General features: G+C 38.9%; 1 protein-coding gene across 3 annotated transcripts in view; it reads left to right on the forward strand.

Annotated features, from left to right (window-relative positions):
• The window catches only part of LOC119720739 (GTPase-activating Rap/Ran-GAP domain-like protein 3), a 46,667-nt gene that overhangs the window by 12,897 nt on the left and 12,165 nt on the right, over nucleotides 1-21,605 (forward strand). For all 3 annotated transcript variants that reach the window (XR_005270113.1, XM_038190565.1, XM_038190567.1), the window contains exons 3-13: nucleotides 6,116-6,203; nucleotides 9,919-10,037; nucleotides 10,986-11,050; nucleotides 14,052-14,112; nucleotides 14,851-14,953; nucleotides 15,919-16,017; nucleotides 16,584-16,687; nucleotides 18,286-18,400; nucleotides 18,612-18,657; nucleotides 19,640-19,746; nucleotides 19,893-20,005. Coding sequence is in view for 2 of the 3 variants with exons in the window: in XM_038190565.1 (XP_038046493.1) it covers nucleotides 6,116-6,203; nucleotides 9,919-10,037; nucleotides 10,986-11,050; nucleotides 14,052-14,112; nucleotides 14,851-14,953; nucleotides 15,919-16,017; nucleotides 16,584-16,687; nucleotides 18,286-18,400; nucleotides 18,612-18,657; nucleotides 19,640-19,746; nucleotides 19,893-20,005 (1,020 nt within the window). In the remaining variant the exon portion in view is untranslated. The remainder of the gene's footprint in view (nucleotides 1-6,115; nucleotides 6,204-9,918; nucleotides 10,038-10,985; nucleotides 11,051-14,051; nucleotides 14,113-14,850; nucleotides 14,954-15,918; nucleotides 16,018-16,583; nucleotides 16,688-18,285; nucleotides 18,401-18,611; nucleotides 18,658-19,639; nucleotides 19,747-19,892; nucleotides 20,006-21,605) is intronic.

Below are 21,605 nucleotides of genomic sequence, written 5' to 3' on the forward strand. Positions count from 1 at the left end.
AAGCAGCGAAGGATGGAAATGTCGTATCAGGACAGGTTAACAAAACTTAACTGGCAAACACTGCAATCCCGTAGGAAGTATTTATTGATTTCGTTTATGGCAAAGTCCCTTTATAACCAGGTGATCAGTGAGGCAGTTTCTAGACACATTAAGGTTAACTGTAGACATACTGATGACGTCAGGTTTATACATCTCGTCTCTAGAACTCATTGTTTACACTGCTCTCCCATTCATGCATTTCCTAAACTCTGGGATGAATTGCCTAAACAGCTTCGTATTGATTTTGTGACAATTTCGCTGAATTCTTGGTTAAGAAGCCTGAAAGATTTTGTTTGCTCTTCTGAGTGAATTGTAATCATCTTCCTCGCTCCAGTCTTTTTAATGTGTTTGTTTTATATAATATGCAGTTTTTTTAATATATAATTCCTATATTCTCTGCAATATTTTTGGTTTTTGTGTGTTTTAATTCATTGGGTTTTTTTCCATCATAAGTCTTTATTTAAGCACTTTTCTCAACTCTAGCCGGTTTTTTTTTCTCTTTCGTAAAAGTTTTGGTTTTTACGTCTAAATTCAGTGTTGTTTTCTTTCATTCTGTCATTTGTTTTTCTGTCATCATCCTTCAGCATTCTTTTGATCATGGTAATTTTTGTTATCTTTCCCCGCTTAAGTCACCTAAGATATTTTTTGTTGTTTTAATTTATTCATTGTTTTGTATCATTGCCTTTTAATCATCCGTCCCCGTTTTAGTCATATTTTGTGTTTTTTTATCTCGGTAATCTCCCTCAATTTTTGGGTTCATGTTTAAATTCATTGGGTTTTTTTTTCTGTCAGTGTCTTTCTTATGGAACGTTTTAGTGCTTGTTTATATATGTATATATAATGTACTTGCTTTTTATGTAATAATATGCTCTTTTATGGCTTTAAAATTTTATTTTTTTTTAATCTATTTTAGCTTGTTTTAACGGTGCAGCAGGTCCTCGGACCACAGTACTTGTACTTTTGCTGTTCCTTGCCTTTCTTTATAATGTTGGGAGAATGGCTAAATAAATAATAATAATAATAATAATATCTACATATAAAGCTGATTGTTATAGCAAAATAAATGCCAAGTAAGGCCCTCTTTTGGAGATATTTTTCTTGTGTCCCAAACACATTTGCCCTTTTTAAACTAATCAACCTGAAAATGTAATTTGTCTTGTATTTGATTCGCTAGACTTGTTTTTCATAGTCTCTAAATTGCAAATGGTCGGATGGCCAGACACAATTTCATATGAAATATTAAAATGTCGGTTGGCAAGATTTTCTTTCTTTGATCGTGCCGCATTTGGCCTATACCGGCACCAACCTTGGGCATTTTCGGCAGCCCTGGAGTATTTTCGGCTGCCCTGGACGGGCCAATTTTACAGTCTGACTGTTTTAACCCACACATTGTGCCCGCGGTTTCACAGTCATTTATTAACTTTCCATTCTCCACGGACATTCCACAGCCTTCCTCTTTTAACGACATTGTGTGCCTATGGTATCGAGCCAATTTTCTTAAAGGAACAATATTGACACAGATGTTCAATTCAAGAAGTCCTGTAAATGTTTTGTTTTCAAATTTCAAGACAAACGAATCGATACACAGAGCTGTCAAAATTTGGAATTGCGAGGAAGTGCAAGGCATTGCCAGTGTGGCAGTTTAACAAAGTACTGAAGAAATCTTCAAATCATCGGAAATGCAATTTAAGTTAACTACATTCACAACGTGTAGCAAATTGTTTACTCTTTTGCCTTAAGGAATTCACTGGTAACGAGGTTTGAATCAATCGATACCGGCCGTCTTGGACTTATGCTTGTGACGCTCGTTCTTACAACGGTTTAAAAAAGCAATGTGCCTAAAAATAAACGGTGACCCCTCAAGACAAGTGGTGTTTGTCTAATAACGCCTGAGTGGATACGCAGTGCCTATAAAAACAGCGAAAACAAACAACTTCAAAACCGGAAATTTGAGTGTTGCAGTATTTTGTAGATTCTGGAGCGACTGAGACAATGTAACTGTCGAAGGCACGTGCCATGATATTAATCATGTATATTTTATAAGCTGGTTGCTCATTTCAACTTATTACCGTTCGAAATATGTTATTACCTCCATACAAATTATCCTATGTGGTCCTCTATAGGCCTACCTTGTAAAAATATTGACCTTTCCCCTAGTAATATATTTTGGAGTCAGTAAAAAAAAATGTCATAGACAACCACAGATTGACAAAAAGCTTGTACAACTTGTAAGATTTTGACATGAGAAACAGTCATACTTTACTCCAGGTTGACCCTTATTAGAGTCAGCAGGGTGGAAATAAAAATTGCTCAAAGTTTTTAAAATTCCTTGTCTTGAAATTGTTGACTGAAAAGTCTGCACGGAGAATACGAATCTAGTCGAAAGCTGAAAAAAAGTTGTGTGAGTTGTTCAATAGCGGGTTGCTTTCCAGTAAGTTCTAGTCAGTATGGTGACTGTGTCGTTCCAGGCGTGCGCGAAGACATGACTCGTGAATTAGACTGGAGGTAATACGCTCCAGTTGCTGTGCAACTGATGGTGGTTCACTGCATCCTAAACTAGGTCGCTCGAACGGTCAATTTTCTCCATGTCAAGAGGCTGAATGGTTCACCCTTGTAGAATCTTCTTCGCACAAATCAGCTTTTTAGAATCTTCTTCGCACAACATGAAAGAGAGGGAAATGTATTTCAAGTACCCACTTTCGGAGTACGCTCTTCTCAAGTTAGGTCGCATGAATGTGACAATTTTCTTACATGACAAGAGGCAGAACATGTTCAGCCATTTAGAGTCCTCTTTGCACAACATGACAAAGAGGCAAAATGTATTTTAAGCACCCACTTTCTTTCAAGGATTAGGTCGCATGAAAGTGACAATTTTCTTCACAGCAAGAGGCTGAAAATGTCCAGCCTTTAAGAACTGGCCAATTACAATTTTCTTCGCACAACAAGACAGAGATGAAACTGTATTTCAAGCACCATAGTCTCAGAGCACACTAGGTCGATGACAATTTTCTCCACAACAAGAGGCTAAAAAATGTTCAGCCTTGAAGAACTGGCCAATTTAAATCTTCAACGCTCAACATGACACAAAAGGAAGTGTATGTCAATTCCCCTCTTTCAGGGTACACTGCTCCTTAAACTTAGGTCGGCTTAAAGTGACAACTCTCTCCAAGTGAAGAGGCTGCAAAGGTTCAGGATATAAGAACTTGCCAATTATAAACTTCAATGCTCAACATGACAAAAAGGAAGTGCATGTCAATCCCCCTCTATCGGGGTACTGCATGCTCCTTAAACTTCAGTCGGTTTAAAGTGACAACTCTTTCCAAGTGAAGGTTCAGGAAGAACTTGCCAATTAGAATCTTTAATGCTCAACATGGCAAACATATAAATGAAAGTCCAGCGCACTCTTTCACGGTCCAGTTCTCTCAAATTTAGGTCAAACTGAAGTGTCAATTTCTTCCTCCATGTCAGACAGCTGAGAATGGTCGGCCTTTTAAGATCCAGCCAATTATAAAATTTTCAACGCTCAACATGAAAAATAGATAGTGTAAATCCAGCGCACTCTCTCCCTGGAGTACAATGAAGCTATTCAACGCGTTCGTTTTCTTGGTTGTATGATAAGGCGAATGTACTTTGAGCGAAGATTGAGTGCTTTCAATGCGATTCCACACCGCATGAGACTCGATTAGCTAACCATTCGATCTGACATTATGCATTCAGCGATACGCACTGTGTATAACTGAGCCTGAGCTACGGATTTTACACATTAAACCAATCGAAGCTGTAAAACGAGTCAAGCCTTCTTGAGACATGTGAAGGCGGAAAGGGGGCTTTAAAGATCAAAGGCAACTAGAAATGAGAAAAAAGAAGACGGTTACGTGTATGTCCACACTTTAATGAAACTTAATTTTACAACTAATCGTATAGTTCTTTTTGTTAATTGGTAATTATCGGAGATTTGCTCTGATTTTTCACAACTGTCCGCACTGTGGTCGCTGGTGGCGCTGTTGGAATTTGATTTTGATGACATTGCCAGGGAAAAAAATGGTGTTTTCCTCTTAAGAAACTATAGACTCGTAAACGTATCCCCCACAAAATGAGGTTACAGTGATTATGATATTCATCATATGTAAATGAAGCTTCGACGGCGGTGTCGTTATTAGAGTGCTGCAGCCACATATTGAACTTAACAATTTTTGCAATATTTGTTTTAAAAGCAAATTAAAATTAACCCTAACTATCAATCATTTTCAAATCCTTTTTTCTTTTAATGTTAGAGTTACTTTTAAAGACAAAACAAAAAGACTGAAAACTCTATAGGAACACGTTCCAAATATATCCTTCGATTTTTTTTTTTTTTAACCTGGACAATTAGTCGTTTACTACACATGCCACCTTTTATGCATGGGAATGCATCGATGTCGCAACTAAATTCCTTAATATTTCTATAGACAAATAGCCATATTATCAAGGTTTGTGTCACCTCTTTCCCCTCAAATGAAAGTTGACTATATTCCTTTTTGGATCAATCTTTAACATGATGAACCGAAAGTGACTTGCCAAAAACAGAGCTGTCGACAATAATGCTCGTTCAACTCTTCCAACGCGCGAAAAGCGTACGGACGGCTGCCCGATAATATCGAAAGAGAATAGTTAACTTTGTTTAAATATTGATGAATAACCCCAACCTTATTTACAATGAAGCAATAGCGTTATTAACAATAGCAGCTGAACTGCGGCTAGAGAAATGAATAATAAAAAACGAATCACCTACTGAATTTACTCCAGAGACAGCTGTGCTGACAAGCCGTGCGAAAGTTGAATACTCGCGACTCGCGTAAATATTTAAAAGGGAAAGTGTCAACAAGGTATTACATTTAAGGCACTGCATTATTAATATCGGGGGGAAAGGGTAACTGTTCTTGTTCGTTGTTGCTATGTAATGAATTTGTATTATTTATGTTGTAAGTGGTGTTATAATTCACAAAATGGGACTTGAGTTTGTCGCACGTCATGTCAGTTTGATACAGGCGTTTTTTAACTACCGGTATACCTAATCTTTACGCACCATTCATAAATACCTAAGACAGCTTGCCATTCCTATTGGTCGAGAGCCTGTCACGTGGCCGGTCTTAAACGATTGATAAAACACCGGTTGGCTGGTCTTAAACACTTTTCCAGTGTCACATGAAAATTGGTCTTCTATGAAATCCGGTCCCTTTTTACCCTGTTATTGGTTGAACGTTCACAATCCTCGGTTAAGCATGCGCAATACTACCAATGAGTCCGTATGTCATAGTCCTACATTCGCACTACACCAGCACAGCTGCGTTTTGCGCCGCATCGCGCACGGCTACTCACAAGAGGCACATGAAATAGCCAAAGGGGTGTTTAAAAAAACATGAAGTATACTTTATGTTTACTTGACGCTGATAATGACCCGAGCCGGAACTCCAAAACGGTCTGAAACATAGTGTTTAAAACCGGCAAAGCACACATGTTTTCCCTTATAGATAATGTTTGAAATTTGAGTTTAAAAAAATGTTATTATATTCTTACCATAAAACAGGAGTACGATTTGGTGATAATGAAATTTACTTTCATTTCAGGTTTTTTTTTTACCAAACTAAGGCAGTTGGATCCTCTGAGAGCCTTTTTTCAAGGACATTTAAACTGTATGATTTTGAAATGAAAAATACGATGCCAACATTACCAAATTATAATTACCGTCAGTCTGACTTCATTTCTATTAACTCTATTTTACGTTACTATTGTTTTTATTGCATAATTCATGAGCCTCAACTCCACCTGCTGTGATGAGACGAGACGTATAGACATTATGCGTTGAGGTCTCTCGGAGGTTGTTCTTTGTTATTATTCACAAAAGAGTTACCCATGCCCACCCAAGGGATCTAATACATTGGCCTCTAACCCCGCCTTAACGCAATAGGTCTATTTATAGCAAAGGCATGTTTTTGAACTGACACTTTTTAGCCTTTAAATCATAAAGAGGGTTCTAAAGGGAGTCGATTACCTTAAAATCAAACTAATCGATTCTTTTTTTGTCTCTTAATAATAGATGTCCAATCTGGCCACCGGCACCGACATCCACCTGGAGAACCCTGAATATGAGACGCGCTGGTATTTCAAATACTTCCTCGGCAAGAGTAAGTGCACCATGAATTTTTCATTTATCCTGGCTGTCATTCAAAACAATCTTCTCGCCAGATTCTCTCTTTTTTTAATACCGCAAGTAAGAGATTTCAAGGGATCAGCCCTCAGGCCTATAAGCGTGGAATTATAGTATTCTCCCTGCAATTTCACTCACATAAGTGTTGTTTTAAATCACGATCGCGTGTTACATGCCCGCGGGCATGTCGCGACGGTTGAGTTGACGGGACGAAGAATGTGGGCAAAATACAATTCACGCGCGAAGTACGGTTGGGAGGTTTCTTAGAGGATACACAAGATGTATCAATGTGTTTGAATATTTTGGACTGCTCCTTCTGCTATTGGACAATTCCATCATGATGGAAGGAGCTTAAAGTCCGTGACAGAGCCAAATTAACCATGATATCTAATCAGTGATTCAGAGAAATGATCCAAAACTCCTAGTCTGTAATCTCCTTGACCATTACTAGATGGTGGATGTACAAGATTTGAAAAATACGTTTTCAGATTTATTCACTGAGCTCTTAAAAGTTCTGTCACGCGCGGACATGACATAACGCTGGAATGTCTGACGATATCTCTAAGGGATTACATTTTGATTTGTCTCTGTTTTTCTCAATCGAAGTGAACTGTCTTATTTCAGTTGCAGCGGCGCTTAAAATAGTTCAAGTTCTACGTAGAGAATGTATGCATGTCCCTATGACACAAAGCCAAATCGAGGCTTGGATTGTTTTCAAAATGCAGAACACGGACACGTCTTTTGTGGTAAACTCTCTTGCCCAAGTGCATGACTTCGCAACGTTTGCAGTGCCACAAGATGGGTAACCACTCCGAGAATGAATTACATTGAACTTTAACATTTCGTACTGCTCTGAACCTCACTCTTCGAACAAATTAATAAGTACCTCTGAAATCTGGATACTTGTTAAAGAAACCATCCTCACTCTCAGCGGATCATTGCAAGGCCAGCTGCCTTGTTTTTTTTTAAAGTCTGAAACGAGGGAAATTGGCAAACACTTCAAATTGCCATTCGGGTAATTAAATTTAATTGATTTGGTCAATAGTGTACTGACCCTGCAGTAATTTTTGTCTGCCTGGGTGATCGTCAAAATGTCAAAAGGTGAAGTGCCGGACAAACGGTTTTGTTATTTTTTAAATTTGTTTTGCGCAAACTAAATTTGTTTTACGTAGACGGAAAAGGTGTTGAAAGCACAATCGAGTGTCAACAATATTTCATTGTCTAATTTGCATATTTGTTGTTGAAATTATTGACGTCATTCACAACATTGTTGACAGGTATACTCAATCATTACCTCGTGTGGAAATCTGGAAAGAAAAAGTGCATGAGGGTTGTTGATTGTTCCCATGGTGCTTCAAGGGAAATTACTTTGAAGGGCTTCGGAGTATATTTAACTCCTCGTCTCTATTTAAATATCAAATTAAGATAAACAAATGAAATCAGCTCTTTGAATAAACGTCAACTATTGAAAACAAATTATGATATATTACTTCAGGTACAGGGTATTGTTTTTCTTCATTCGGGCGAGGTTTTAGAAGACAGATATTAAAAACGTTTTCATTAACACAAAAAATAGCTTACGGGCCAAAGTTCCGTGTGATGTTTATAACTTGTAACAAGGTCTCTGAATTTTCCTTAATACTTGCCGGGCAGTTGTCCTGCTAAGCAACAGCATGTTTGGGTTCAGCCTATATAACAGTGGGCACTTTCGCTTACCAATATAATACTTTCTGCTTATTTGCTACATCAAAATTGCCGTTAGATGCCCATAGATTTTTCAAAATTTGAAACACTAGAAAATAGCCAAAATTGACTGGGAAGTATAGGGTCTTTAGGGTGCGATCGGAAAAAGGTCAAAATCAGATTTCTGGTTCAGTTGAGTTCAGTCCGGTCCATTTTTATTTTCACAGTGTTCACAAATAGATAAGTCAAAGTGTTACAATAGGTACACGTTTAACAGCGGAGTGAAAAATGTAGAGTTGTGCGCCCATAAGAAGCATATAGCTTGTAAACATGGCCCCTATGGAGTACCGAAGTGTGACGTCAGTTAGAACCAGAAAGTGTAGTGCAAAATGAGTGCAAACGAATGAAGTACGCTTGCGTGTTGGTTCACGGGCTGAATCACGCGCCACTGTCTTTCACACACATTTTGTGCGTGTGACGTATTCACTTCGGTACTCCATACATGTAATTTGACCTAACAAGGAATATACATATAACACAAATTTTTGAAAACCGAGTGATATCAACATGCACAAAGCGAATGCCGCATTTATGAGATGATTACTATACTCAACAATAATACAATATACAATACAGACAAAGAACGACAGGGTACCAGACAAATGAAGAGTATTGTGAAACATTTCCTGTAAAATCTAGAATGGGAATCTCATCCAAAGACAAAACTATCGGCGTGTGATCTCCGTTGCTACAAAATCACCAGTCATTTCACTAAATTATTAGTCAGTAGAGAAGTGTGTACATTATTTATTTCAGAGTTTTAAACAACCTAAACCCGTTTGCCTATTCTAGGTTCCCCCAAATTGCCCTAAACTCCAAATTATTCATGTCTGTGACATTTTGACCGATCCGTTGTCGCCAATAAAACCTTCATAACGTCGCCTCAATAAGACACTGTAGTGGCTGGGGAAAAGTCTGATTATTTTACAGCATTACCCATTCGCGTTACTCGCATGGTCGGTGAAGCGCTAAGGCGCTCCTGTCCAGTTGAATATCAGAAATTAATTGGCACGCTCGGAGCCTGTACAGTACTCGTTCATTGTATAAGGGTTCAGTGCCTCGCTGTCAGTGCGATTATCAAAATACTGCCATCTGTATGACATTGTCGATATTAAAAACATGTTTTTGATTCATCCAGATGTCGGATGTACCTGAAAATGTAAGGATTTATTATTACTGTACCCTTGCTGGAGGTTTGGGAATTATATAGCTGTGGGTTGAGAAACAAAGGAGAATAATTGACTACACTATCGTTTTGAAAATATAACTTTCCTCTTTTCCTCTGATGCATGACTTATTTTGCCAAATAACCAGGTTTGTTAACCAAATTATGGGCTAATATTTGGCAATAGTTATTTACAACTACTTAAGCCTTTTGTTTGATTGATATTGTTGTCAATTTTGCCGTTCTTTCAACTATGGTTTTGTAGTTAATTTGATCGTTACAGAGTTGCCATTGAAGACGGTTTCGAAATAAAGATTCGTCCAAAATGGTTTTGTTTTGTATAGCTGTAACACCTGTCTACATTATGTTGCTACATTTTCCCCTCGTGTGATCAACTCAGCTGTTGGGCTAATTGGTTATCTAAGTGCTTGAATCTTTATGTCCTGCCTGGCCACATAAACACTCCATGAAACTATTCCGTCTGGCTTGCTGTCATTTAGGAGAAATCAAGAAATAAAGGTGATTTCCAACGATCAATCAGTTTGACTGATCGTTGGAAATAAAGGGTTCTGTTGACGAAATCATGTTTCGTGATCAAAAGGTTGTGCATGGTTTCCACCGTTTTCACGTAAAGAGTAATATCCACTGAGCTGAAACTTCCAACAGGTTAGGTTTTGAACATTCTTCTTTGGAGTTGGAGTTGGGTTATTATTGGAACGAACAAAATGCATGAAAAGCGAATGATCCTTTACGCCTTTAATGCGTCTATTTTTCTCTCCTCCAGTACATCAGAATTACGTGGGTCTGGACGTCGACAAGCGCGTAGTGTTCCTGTCCGTCGTTCTGACAGACGCCAATAACCACAACGTGCCCCAGTACCGATCGATCCTATGGCGGACCACGGTAAGTCATGACGTCACGGATGACGTCACGGTATCCCACAATGCACCCGGACTCTCGCTCCGTCGTATTACGTGGTTAATGAGGCGGATGTGGCTCTTCATGCTCGATTTGATGTGACTTTTTTTGTCTGTGCCTGCAAGCACTGTCATGTCTATTTTGGTGATAATCAATCTGTTTACATTTGGTATAACTGTCGAGAAATTACAAAACTGTTTTTACTGCTGAAAGAGGAAGAATAAAAAAAACCTATGTTTAGGTAACAAAACAAATCAATCGATGCAAAAACTCGATGATACATCAGTCGTTAAGACGTTTAAGTACAAACTATAAATAAAAAAAATGAACAATGGGATCAATATCGTGCCCAAACATCAACTCTGGTTTTAGTTTCAATATTTTTTTCGGGATCTACCTTTAAATGTAGAGTTATAAGTAAGATCAGCGAATTTCAGTGAATTATATAGTAATGAAACCAATGATTCCTCAAAAGTGCCGTAGGCACTGTAGCTCGCAAGCCTGAGAAACCTGTAGAGAGAAGACAGTGGGAAAAAATTACAGTTTTAGAGGTGGGAGGAAAACCTCAGCAGGATATTCTTGGGGAAACCCACGGAATCAGGTAGGGTCAATCCACATGTACGTGGTCCGTACAGGAATCGAACCCGAGCCTTGGCGGTGGAAGGCAAGGAAAGTAACCACTGCGCCAACATGACTCCCCGTTTTAAAAGTCAAATCTCGTCATGTATATCTGACTTCCGACCAGCTGCGTACCTTTCAGATCAGCTTCAAAGCACAACATTGTGATATCATCTTTTGCATGACATCTTATTACTGCGGTTCATTTTTTACGTGTGCTCTTCCCGCTATAACGACCCAATCTTCCACACCGTATCATGACTACATCACGAACATTAAACTGCAATCTTAATTACCTCCTCTCTCTTTGTGCAGGGGACCCAGAAAATCTGCATCCCGTACAACCCGGCCAAGCCCATGTCAGTCAAGAGAATACTCAGGTGAGACCGAGCACGCTAAATCATGGCGCGCCACATGTAGCAACATTAATTTTATTCCCTTGGCCTTTGACGGACGTGATGCTAATTGATGGAAACGTGGAAACATTAGCGTTTTGGGAGACGACGCTGAAAACGAAAGGCCAAGCACGCGCGGTTGTTTTTTTTTAATTCTAGATTTCTACCCTCCTCGATCTGTCTTGGATGGTTTATTGGTTGAATGGAGAAGAGTCAGCGCTTTGCATTAATCTTTCTCTTATTATCAATCTTCTGGAGCCGATGTTATGAGGCCCCGTCAATTCATCTTAGAGAACGATTCGCTATTGGATGTTATAAATCAAAAACGGTTAGAGTTTCCTCTCCAAACAGATTGCTGGTCGTCAAGATTGATTGAAAACCCTGAAGAGTAATTGGTTAGATTGTTTGTCAAGATTCGCTGCATATTGAAGGTTTAGTTGTAGAGAGATATGAACGAAAGGAAGTTACGTTTCTTCAGGGCAACATTATTCAGACAAGAATACAAAAGACCCAGTTATGCATGGTGAGTCAGAAAGACAGTGACTGAGTTATGCACAATTATTAAAACGATATCTGGCTCGCTAATAAAAAATATATGACGCATGAACAAAGAACATGCTATTGAATAGTAATTGAGAACATTTCACGTGGTTTTCATACTAATTTGAATAAGTTATTTCAATTTTTAATTGAAATACCACAAAATTCAGCTGTCCACAACAGATCATAATACGGAACTAATGAATACCCTTTAAATATAATAAACGAAAATTGAAAAGGAAAACTGACAAAAAAAACACCATATATCGTTTCACTAAGACGTGATGTATTCCTCATAATACAAAACACAAAACCTAACACTGAACATAATGTTTCAGTCTTGACTCAAATTAAATTCATTTGTATTTGAATGCCTGTGTGTAAACTCTGATTCGCACTCAACTCAATAGCTTCAAAGCATTTATCGTTTCATGGACAGCTGTTAAAATGTTTTTTTTTTATTAAAACATGAAAACTTCTGCTAGCATGGATCAATTTTAGTAATTTTTTTCCCCAGATGAGTGGAAGAACATGCTCGTTTAATACATGCTTCATTGGTGTGTCAAATTTAAATGCTTTTTAAGGGGGGAATCATAAACCGCTGTCATTTTCTTTTTGACTCATCCTGTAGGCCTGTAATTATTTATATCGTAAATTTATACCCACCCGAGTGATTTTTCCCCACTTTCACTCGGGAGGTAACACAGTCGGCTAAGGGCAAAATCTGATACTCATAATAATACATCGCACTGACGCAAATTCATCTTACGTATAATAATATCGTGTCACGTTGAAGCTGCTTCAGTTTGCTTCTGCATTCAATAGGGGACGTTGAACAATAGAGGACAATAGGGTCCCCAATTCCCGAGAGGTCCCTAATTTGGATTCGTGTACAAAACATATGTGAGGTCTTCCTAAAAAGTTAAGAGTACAAACAAAACAGGGACAGTAGGGGGTCCCCGATTGCAGGCAAATTAACACTTGGGCGAGTCTGCATGTGTTCGCGTTATTGGTACGTTCAGGGGTATTTATGACCAGCATTGGGGACTAAGAATGGCTGCACGAGTTCCTGACATGACAAACATGATTTCAAGATTAATTGTGATCCTAATTCTACACATGATAAGTGGGATGCACACATTCTAGAAATGTCGTTCGGTCTGGAATCTGCATCGTTTCATCAGTGAAACCCGACCGTTGGCAAGCTTAACCCTTGTAATGATATTCTCACGAGTCTCTGTGTGTCACGTGCGAGCGCATTAATACCAGAAAATGATTCTCCAACAGGGAACTGCACAGTCTAACAGACGTTCGCGAATTTCTTCTCCAGGTCTTTGCAAAATGAACTCGGTCTGCTGCACTGCGAAATGGCAGGTGCTTTGGGCTTTATGAGCTAGATACTTAAAGTACAAAGATGATAATGGTTCAAGATCAGCCATTTAGTTGGTATGAAAAAGCCTTCAACCGTACTTCAGAGAAAGCAGGTACAAACTAATCCCACGGCGATGTTTGGCACCTGTTTTAGGAAGGCATTAGCGCTTCAAAGCCGGTACTATCCTCGGCCCCATACAACCTATCCCGACCCCCATACCAACTTTCCCCGACCCCAAACCACCTACTTAGTAGTCCCTCTTCAAAAATGGTTTACGGAAGAAAAGGGAGCTTTTTCCGAGGAAAAAACCTAATCAGCCGGGCCATAATCATGAGAACATTCTCATCACAACACACTTTCAACCTGCCTGTTACACTAGGAGGAATCTCTCACATTTGTAGTAAGCCAAAATACCTGTAACGACTCCAAAAACGGGATTTCTTCATTTTTGACGGAAATATATCTGACGATATCTGACGAGTCAAGACTTTTCCCTTGTCGACGAGTGCCCCTATACATAGCCCTGATCTGTCCCCGCTCCGTTTTCCTCCCAACTCCCAAATCGATCGAATAGTTGACATGGTCGTTGCAATTTTCAACTTGACGACTGCCCCCTGAGATTACGAAAAACAAACTTGGAGGAAGTCTGTCCACGAATGAGGTGTTTTGTATTTGCGATCCTAGCTTGAGAGCTCGACTCGAGCCGTCAAAACAACGTCACCGTTGGGAAGACCGTCGCTCGCTGTTGATAAACTCCAGCAGCATTAATGTCGTGTATCATTGAATGCGATATAACTCGTATTCCCTCTAGGTATTTACGTCGAAAATAATATTTTCCTATCATGTTTGCTGTGACGACGACAATTATGTAGTTGTTCCCTTGGAGCTAAAGGTTCAGTCTCCGAAAGGTCATTGAACCAAACCTCATCTTTGGGATACTTATTTCGTTCATCGAATGTGGTCTGGCGTAAGCAGATCTAGCATAAATATTGCAACCAATAATTCTGACCAGCAAATACAACATGAAGTAATCTTTCAATATTTATATTTGTATTTTCTTTCTCCCGTTTGCAGCCGGTTCGACATCAAAATGGACAAGTCGCCTAAAGAGATTTTCACACCAGACATACAGAAGGTAACAAGATACTCAAATCCTAAAAAAAATCACCAAAAATACATCAAAATATTACGATAATTATTGAATTAAGAGCACTGTGTGTTATTTTTCTTTCTAGAGAATTTTTCTGACAATACATTTGGCATGGACATGCTTAAAAAGTAAGACATCGCATTCAACATCTCGAGAAGGACAAGTGCCTTTTTGATGGAAGGGTTTGCTTTTCACAATAGTGTTGTGAAGGTACTTCATGTTCAGTGCACTTCTGCCGAGAGCTTTTGATGTTGAAAGAAAACACTTCGCTGCTTCCTATCTCAGAGTTTGACGACTCCACTACAGAGCTTTGAGTCAGCTTACCGGTCAAATCCTACGCAAAACATTCCATCAAACTTCAAATAGTGCAACAGCGATTTGTTTTCACTGCAAAGTCGTTTCTCAAATTTACGCACGCGAACTTGTCCTTCTGCGTATCGTATCTCCAATATACAGCCGACCACGTCAGGAAACTACGGCTAGTTCATCAAATAAAAGTGGAGATTAATCCAAGCGAGATTGACAGTTGTCACTTTGTTCCGTGTTTGTTTTTTATTCGATTGTAACATTGAACGAAGTTGATCTTCGTCAAATGATGTTTGGATAGGCTTTGTATACATAGCACACGAGAGATGAAATTTGTAAGCGCATTAGTTTAGGAGCCTATCTTGTCACTCAAAGTGCACGTTGACGGTGAATTTCAATTTAATATTTTTTTCTCAGGAATTGTTGCTTCTTGAGGAGCAGGAAGGTTCGGTCAATTTCAAATTCGGGGTGCTCTACGCCAAAGAGGGGCAGAAATCGGACGACGAAATGTTCAGCAACGGTAAGCACAATGATTGTTAGATAAATTCACATTTCAGGTATCGATTTCATATAATTACCTCTGCCAATTAAGGAGGTTATGCTTTCATCGGATTTTTTTTGGTTGGTTTGGTTGGTTTGTCTGTTAACTAGATAACAGAAAAAGTTATGGACGGATTTGCATGAAAATAGTTTGATGGGTGGTCCTTGGTACACAAGTACAAATCAATTAAATTTTAGAAGTGGTCCAGATCTGGGTCCAAATCCAGGATTTTTTTCACCATTTGCGCGCGTATTTCTTTCTGGTGTATACTGACAATATGGCGGTGAATTGTTTAGCCTTGGCGGAGGTTGGAGCTCTCTGAGTGCTTTCTAGTTTCTTTTTCGTTTTAACAGAATAAGGTCCAATAGTTCGTCAAAATTAAAGTCTATTTGACATAATCTGACTTGTCTCCAGATAATTTACAAAGTTTTATATATGGTGATAACTTGTAGGCATTTTTTATCAGAGTTATCTTTTTGTTTTAGTAAAATATGGTGTTTTAGGTATGACTTACCCAATCAGTCCAGATGATGTTGAACACCGTACATCCAATAAAAAATATATATATCTTATCAAATTATTATGAACGAGGTTGAACATCAACCAACACAAAACATTAGAGATATTGGTATGAACATTAAATAATTGTGGCGCTTTTCAGGAGTACATTAATCAACTCTTGGTGGCGCTGTTAAGGGTTAACAAACACTAGGTGGCGCTGTTCATGATGAATATTAATTGCCGGAGTGGCTCTGCTGCTTTCCTTTTTTTGTTCCCCGTTTTACTCCTGTTTCTTTCGGAAATTACCTTGAAGGGATAACATGATCCTATGGCCCGTCCTTTAGGTCAAAAACCAGGAGGATTAATTCACCTCCACGTCTACTCCCATTGAATAACTATAGAATGTGAGTCAATAAAACCTCTGTTGTTGTTGTTTTTCGCAGAGAATGGCAGTGAGGAGTTCTATAACTTTGTCAGACTACTGGGCGACAACATCAAGTTAAAGAACTGGGACAAGTTCAACGGTGGTCTAGACGTCAAAAGTAATTTGACATGTGTTATAAATATAAGCAGACTTGACTTTTGGCTTGTTCTATAGGAGCCAGCCTATAATCCTCTTTGTACCTGACTGACTGACTGACTGACTGACTGGCTGTCACTTGTGAATTAGACTTGCATAAGTCTCACTTTGGCCAAAAATTTACTTGGTTGGTCCTAGAGGGCCCACCCTCTGTACCTACCTGACTGACTGATTGACTACTGGCTGTAACTGATGAATTAGACTTGCATATCTGCCCAGAACTTTGGATTAGATAACTACCTAGGATCTTTCGAACAAATTGGAGTGGGACAGCCTTACTTGTAGCCTTGTCTTTTAAGAGAGTCATAACATAGATCTTTTCATCCAAGAAATTTGAGCCGTTGGGACAGAAGCAATCACTAACCGGAAATGGGTACCACCTGAATTTGGTGATTTCACAGGAGAGAGGGTTGGGTCAGAACACATTCATCACAGGGAGGTACTTCCTGATTGGGTGCATCTTTGACACCAGACAAGCTTGGCTCGCTGACCAAACCCCCATGTGATCTTTCCTCTTTTGATTCTCAGACAACACAACAGGACTTGAGGCTGTGTATACCATGTACGAGGGACACGAAATCATGTTCCATGTCTCCACTATGCTCCCGTACTCCAAAGACAACAGACAACAGGTGAAAAAGTTTAAAATAATCTATAACCTCATCTCTGTTTTTGTACACTCATTCCTAGCAACATTGATTTTCTTATATTTTTTCTCTATTATTGAAAAATGAGTCATGTATTGTGGTAAAAGTTTCATTTGAATAACCCTATAGAAAAATATTTCAATTGATTTCAATTAGACACAATTTGAATATCAATTCATGAAATATATTTGAACTTGAAAGGAAAACCTTCGTCTTAAGTCACCCAGAAGAATGACACTTTTTAGAAATTATATATTTTTATTAATAAGTAGTCTTCCAGTACGGGTGCAAGCGCACTTTTCTCTTCCGGTTTTTAAATCCATGGACTAAAGTCAGGTAAAAATTTAAAAGTTCCTTAAGTAGAGAAGTTCCTTAGTTACAAATTGTCTTGGGGAATTAAAGCTCGTGCTATGAAGGGAAGAGTTAAAAGTCAATTCACACAACGGTCCTAGTGGGATTCGAACCAAGGCCACTAGAGTTGCAAGCTTAAGGCTAAAAGCATAATACGGTGATAAAAACAAAAGCAACCCTTCTGCGATTGTCATACGTAATTTAGTTGAAGCCACAGGCCCAGTTTGTTAATAGCTTTCACTCTTAACACTGGGGGTCTAATCGCTATTAATTGAGGAGATTACAAGCAATTCCCACGCCGACTGAGGGGCGCCCTTAATCAGCGCTTCAAATATTTAAAATGGGGAAGAAGAAAAGGGAAAAAAAAGAAACTAGAGATTATATGCTTTGAGACTCGCTCTATCGGAGCGACACATGCGGCGAACATTAGTCGAGGCGAATGAATATTTGAAGGACTTAAAAGTCGCTCGTGAGTGGGAAAGGGCGAAATTTCCCGCGCTGTTTGAAGCTGTTTGGCTCTAGGTCGATACTAAACCCATTATGTTGCCGCATTGCCTGGGACGTACGCTGCATCTCCAATCAATAACAACATGAATATCCACGAAACATGCTCCAAACGTGACGCTACTGACAACTACTCTCTGTTATCTTTAAGCTCCATTTTTTTAACGAATGGGCAAAGGTGACAGCCACATTGACGGTCTATATTTTTATTAAAATCAATTACATGAATTTTCATCGTAAATAAACCTCCCACAGTTTCATAACAAAGTCTTAAAAACAACATTTTAAGAAAATAGTACTGTACAGAAAAAAAATAACTATTGTTAGATTAGAAAAGCAGCTGCAGACATTTTATTTTTGATTTAAATAAACAATTACGTCCACATAATTTAATTGTCGACATAAAATAATACAGGGTGAGTAAAAAAAAAAAACAAGCAAAATGTCGGGACTATTGTTTTAGTGACGTTCTGCATGTAGCACTTTCAGAATCTAGGATGTGAAAGCCCAATTTATAAGCTTTCTTTTAGTACAAGAATCATTCAAATCACTCATGTACTTTTCAGGTTACGGATTTTTCACTGTGTTAAAATTTATTTTGGCTACGGTTTTGACAATTTCACTATATCGGATGCGGCTGCTGCTAAAGTGGCTGCCGTAGCTATAGGCACTGTCTGTGTAGTGCTTATTTTTGTTTAATGTTTGACGGTGTTTCTACTGACATTTAGGTTGAAAGAAAAAGGCACATCGGCAACGACATTGTGACCATAGTCTTTCAGGAACAGGAAAACCCGGAAGCCGAGCCTACCTTCAAGCCGTCCATGATCAAATCACATTTCACCCGTATCCTTTCTGACCTCGTAAATTCAAGATTCCGTTGTAAAACATGATTTCGAGTGCCATTTTAACAAAGTACGCAAAAGTTAGTCTTTTTTGAAGAAGAAAAAGTTGTCCCGGGTTTTGGACGAAGGAACATATTGAAAATAAGATACATTCAAGTTATAGTCATAAAGTATTAATTCGTTAATTAAATCCTTAACTTTATAATTACCAGATATATTTGCTCTAGTAACGTTTAACAAGTCAGCTAATTCGTACAGGTAGGTAGGCCGCTATGGTACGAGTTTTCCGTTGAGCTTATGAGAAAGATTAAATTTATGAAACTTGAGTCATATTTTGAATTGATTGACGTGTGGTTAACAGGTGATTATTACTTGGATCGTAATCGACTCATGATTGACATTGTGATTGACTTTGGATTGACTTGTGATCTGCTGGCGAATAAGTTATGATTTGATTCCGAGTGACTCGCGATTGACCTGGGGCTGGCTTGTGATGGACTTGTGATTGGCTTGCGATTGAATTACTATAGAAATAATGATCTAATGATTATAATTGACTTGCGATAAAGTTGCGATTGACTTGAGACTGACATCGTGATTTACTAATTATCGATGTGCCATTGACTGATTGTGATTGACTGCAATAATAGAAGTGTGATTCGATTTGTGATTGACTTGTGATTGGTTTGCGATTGACTTGTGATTGTCTTGTGATTGACTTGCGATTGTCTTGTGATTTGGCAAGCCAGTTTCAGTGTCGCTGTTTGGATCGCCGCTGCCTTCTCCCTCTGTGTGTGATTGGACATGATTGACTACTGACATGTGACGGACACGTGACTGACATAATGATTGACATTTGATTAACATGTGACTGACATGTGATTGTCATTAGCTTTTGGTTACAAACCAGGTTACAAGTGTTTCCGAGGAATCAGTGCCTTTGTTTGGAACGCCACTGCCTTCTCCCTCCGTTGTGATTAGACGTGACTGACTACTATAAAAGGACTGACATGTGATTGACATGTGACTGTCATGTGACTGTCATGTGATTGACTTGAGACTGATTTGAGGACATCCCAGGTTTCGGGTGTTTTCCGAGAAATCAGTGCCTTTGTTCGGACCGCCGCTGCCTTCTCCCTCTGTTCTGATTAGACGTGATTGACTACTAACATGTGACTGACATGTGATTGACATGAGACTGTCATGTGATTGACTTGAGATTGATTTGATCACAACCCAGGTTACGGGTGTTTTCTGAGGAATCAGTGCCTTTGTTCGGACCGCCGCTGCCTTCTCCCTCCGTTTTCGAAGACACGCAGGCGTTCAGAGACTTTCTACTCGTCAAACGTGGGTGCAACATTCCTCTTACTCCGTACATTTCGTGAAATATTAAAAAAATAATGGTTTTATTATGCCAAAAATGAATGTGCAGTTTTGAAATATTGAGGGGAGACCTTTAAGATTCAAACATTGGGTTCTTGTTGATGATACAGTTATAAATGGTGAGAAAGCTGCCTTCAACACGCCTACCTTTGCTAACAAGCGACAAAGAACCCTGGAGATGCTGATAAAAAACCTCCAACAGGATCTACCAGAGACAAACAAGGTAGGTCTAGAACACATGGTTTGTAAGGTGAGGGGGCGGCATCAGGCTGCCAAAGGCCATGGACCTCGACCGATCAAACATTAACTGTTAGACGGCCGTTGGCGGTAACGCGCTTGAATGATGCATTATAATGTCCCGAAGGCACGCCATACCAATTCCAGATGAGATGACATTCTAGCAGGTACGAGCGACAAAATTTCACACTGTTCTTGTTTATTTGCGCCTCGTTTCCGGCTGTAACACAACCCGAAGTTGAACAAACAAATTCCCACGTCAGGACAAAAACTGGAAAATAAATTGATAAATCCTGTCACGTCCCACCATCGCTCTTATATCAGGCCCAAACCCCAGACGCGTATCGTATGTACAGCTGTACGCGCGATATTCCTTACAGGTTGAAATACGAGAAGTGACATTTCTTGCCTCTTGTAAAAACATGTCCAGACACAATTGGGGTATTTTCTCCTGGCTTTTCTTCAACTTCCTGTGGATGTGATGTCTGTATAAGGAATGCCTTTTGATGGTGACTTGTATTTATTGTTGGTGGAGCGATTTAATCAATAGATCTAGGTGGGTCGGATTTCGTATCGTGATACCCGATATGCCGGCATTGCAAAGGTTGAGTTGGGATTTTTTTTTGTGCTTCCGCCAGTAGCGTAAAAGCCCGCGCAAAAAGGATTAAAACGCGGGGGAAATTGCTGGAAGTGCATGCGTGGCCGAAGGCTCGGCGCTGAATTCCAGTTTATAGTCCCACATCTTCTAGATTTATTGGCCTTTTCTAAAGTTCGATTGACCATGCTTGATGCTTATGTAGCACCTGATTAATACATTTTAAGATAGCATTGACAATTCTAATGCTAAAAAAAATGACAATTTGTAATGCTCAATCACCTTTGCACTTTCACAAGAAGATATACCACGCACTGAATGAAGCCAGTCATGAAACATATTTAGAAAGTTTCAAAGTTGCGTTTTTTTGTCTTTCCGTCTCTCCGGTCTGTATGTGCTGGGCGTCTGGATTAGTCTGGGTCACCTCGAGTCTTGAATTTTAGCCTTGTATTTTATTGTAAATTTAATTGTGGAATTATATTTTAAGCCTCCTCTACATTTATTTATATATTTGTTGCATGTATACTGTATTTAAATCTTGCCTGGAGCTCATGAAATTTACCTGTCATTTATCAATGCATTTTTATTGTAATGTTTTAATGATGACCCATTGAAAATCATCCTTGAGGTGACATGGCTACCATCACTAAATAAAGTAATTCCGTCAATGTTTATATACATACTCATCTTTGCACGAAATAAAAAAAAACATATCGATAAAACGGTAACATCAAGTAAATTTTGTTCAAATATTTAGTTTTCTTAGGGAAATTATTATGATTCATCAGAGCAGTACGGACTAAGTTATCAACTTTAAGTTAACAGACCCAAAACGCTAATTGAAGTCTAGTAATACGTAGGTTGGTCTAAAATAAGGTTTTCTTGATTAAACCTTGTCTGCGAAATTATAATTTGGAGGAAAGAGCAATCCACTTAATTCACCACTCAAGAGTACGAAGCGCCGGAAACGTCGGATCGCATGGACTGTTGA

This window comes from Patiria miniata, unplaced genomic scaffold, assembly GCF_015706575.1.
Source record: "Patiria miniata isolate m_02_andy unplaced genomic scaffold, ASM1570657v1 HiC_scaffold_9, whole genome shotgun sequence".
NCBI lineage: Eukaryota > Metazoa > Echinodermata > Asteroidea > Valvatida > Asterinidae > Patiria > Patiria miniata.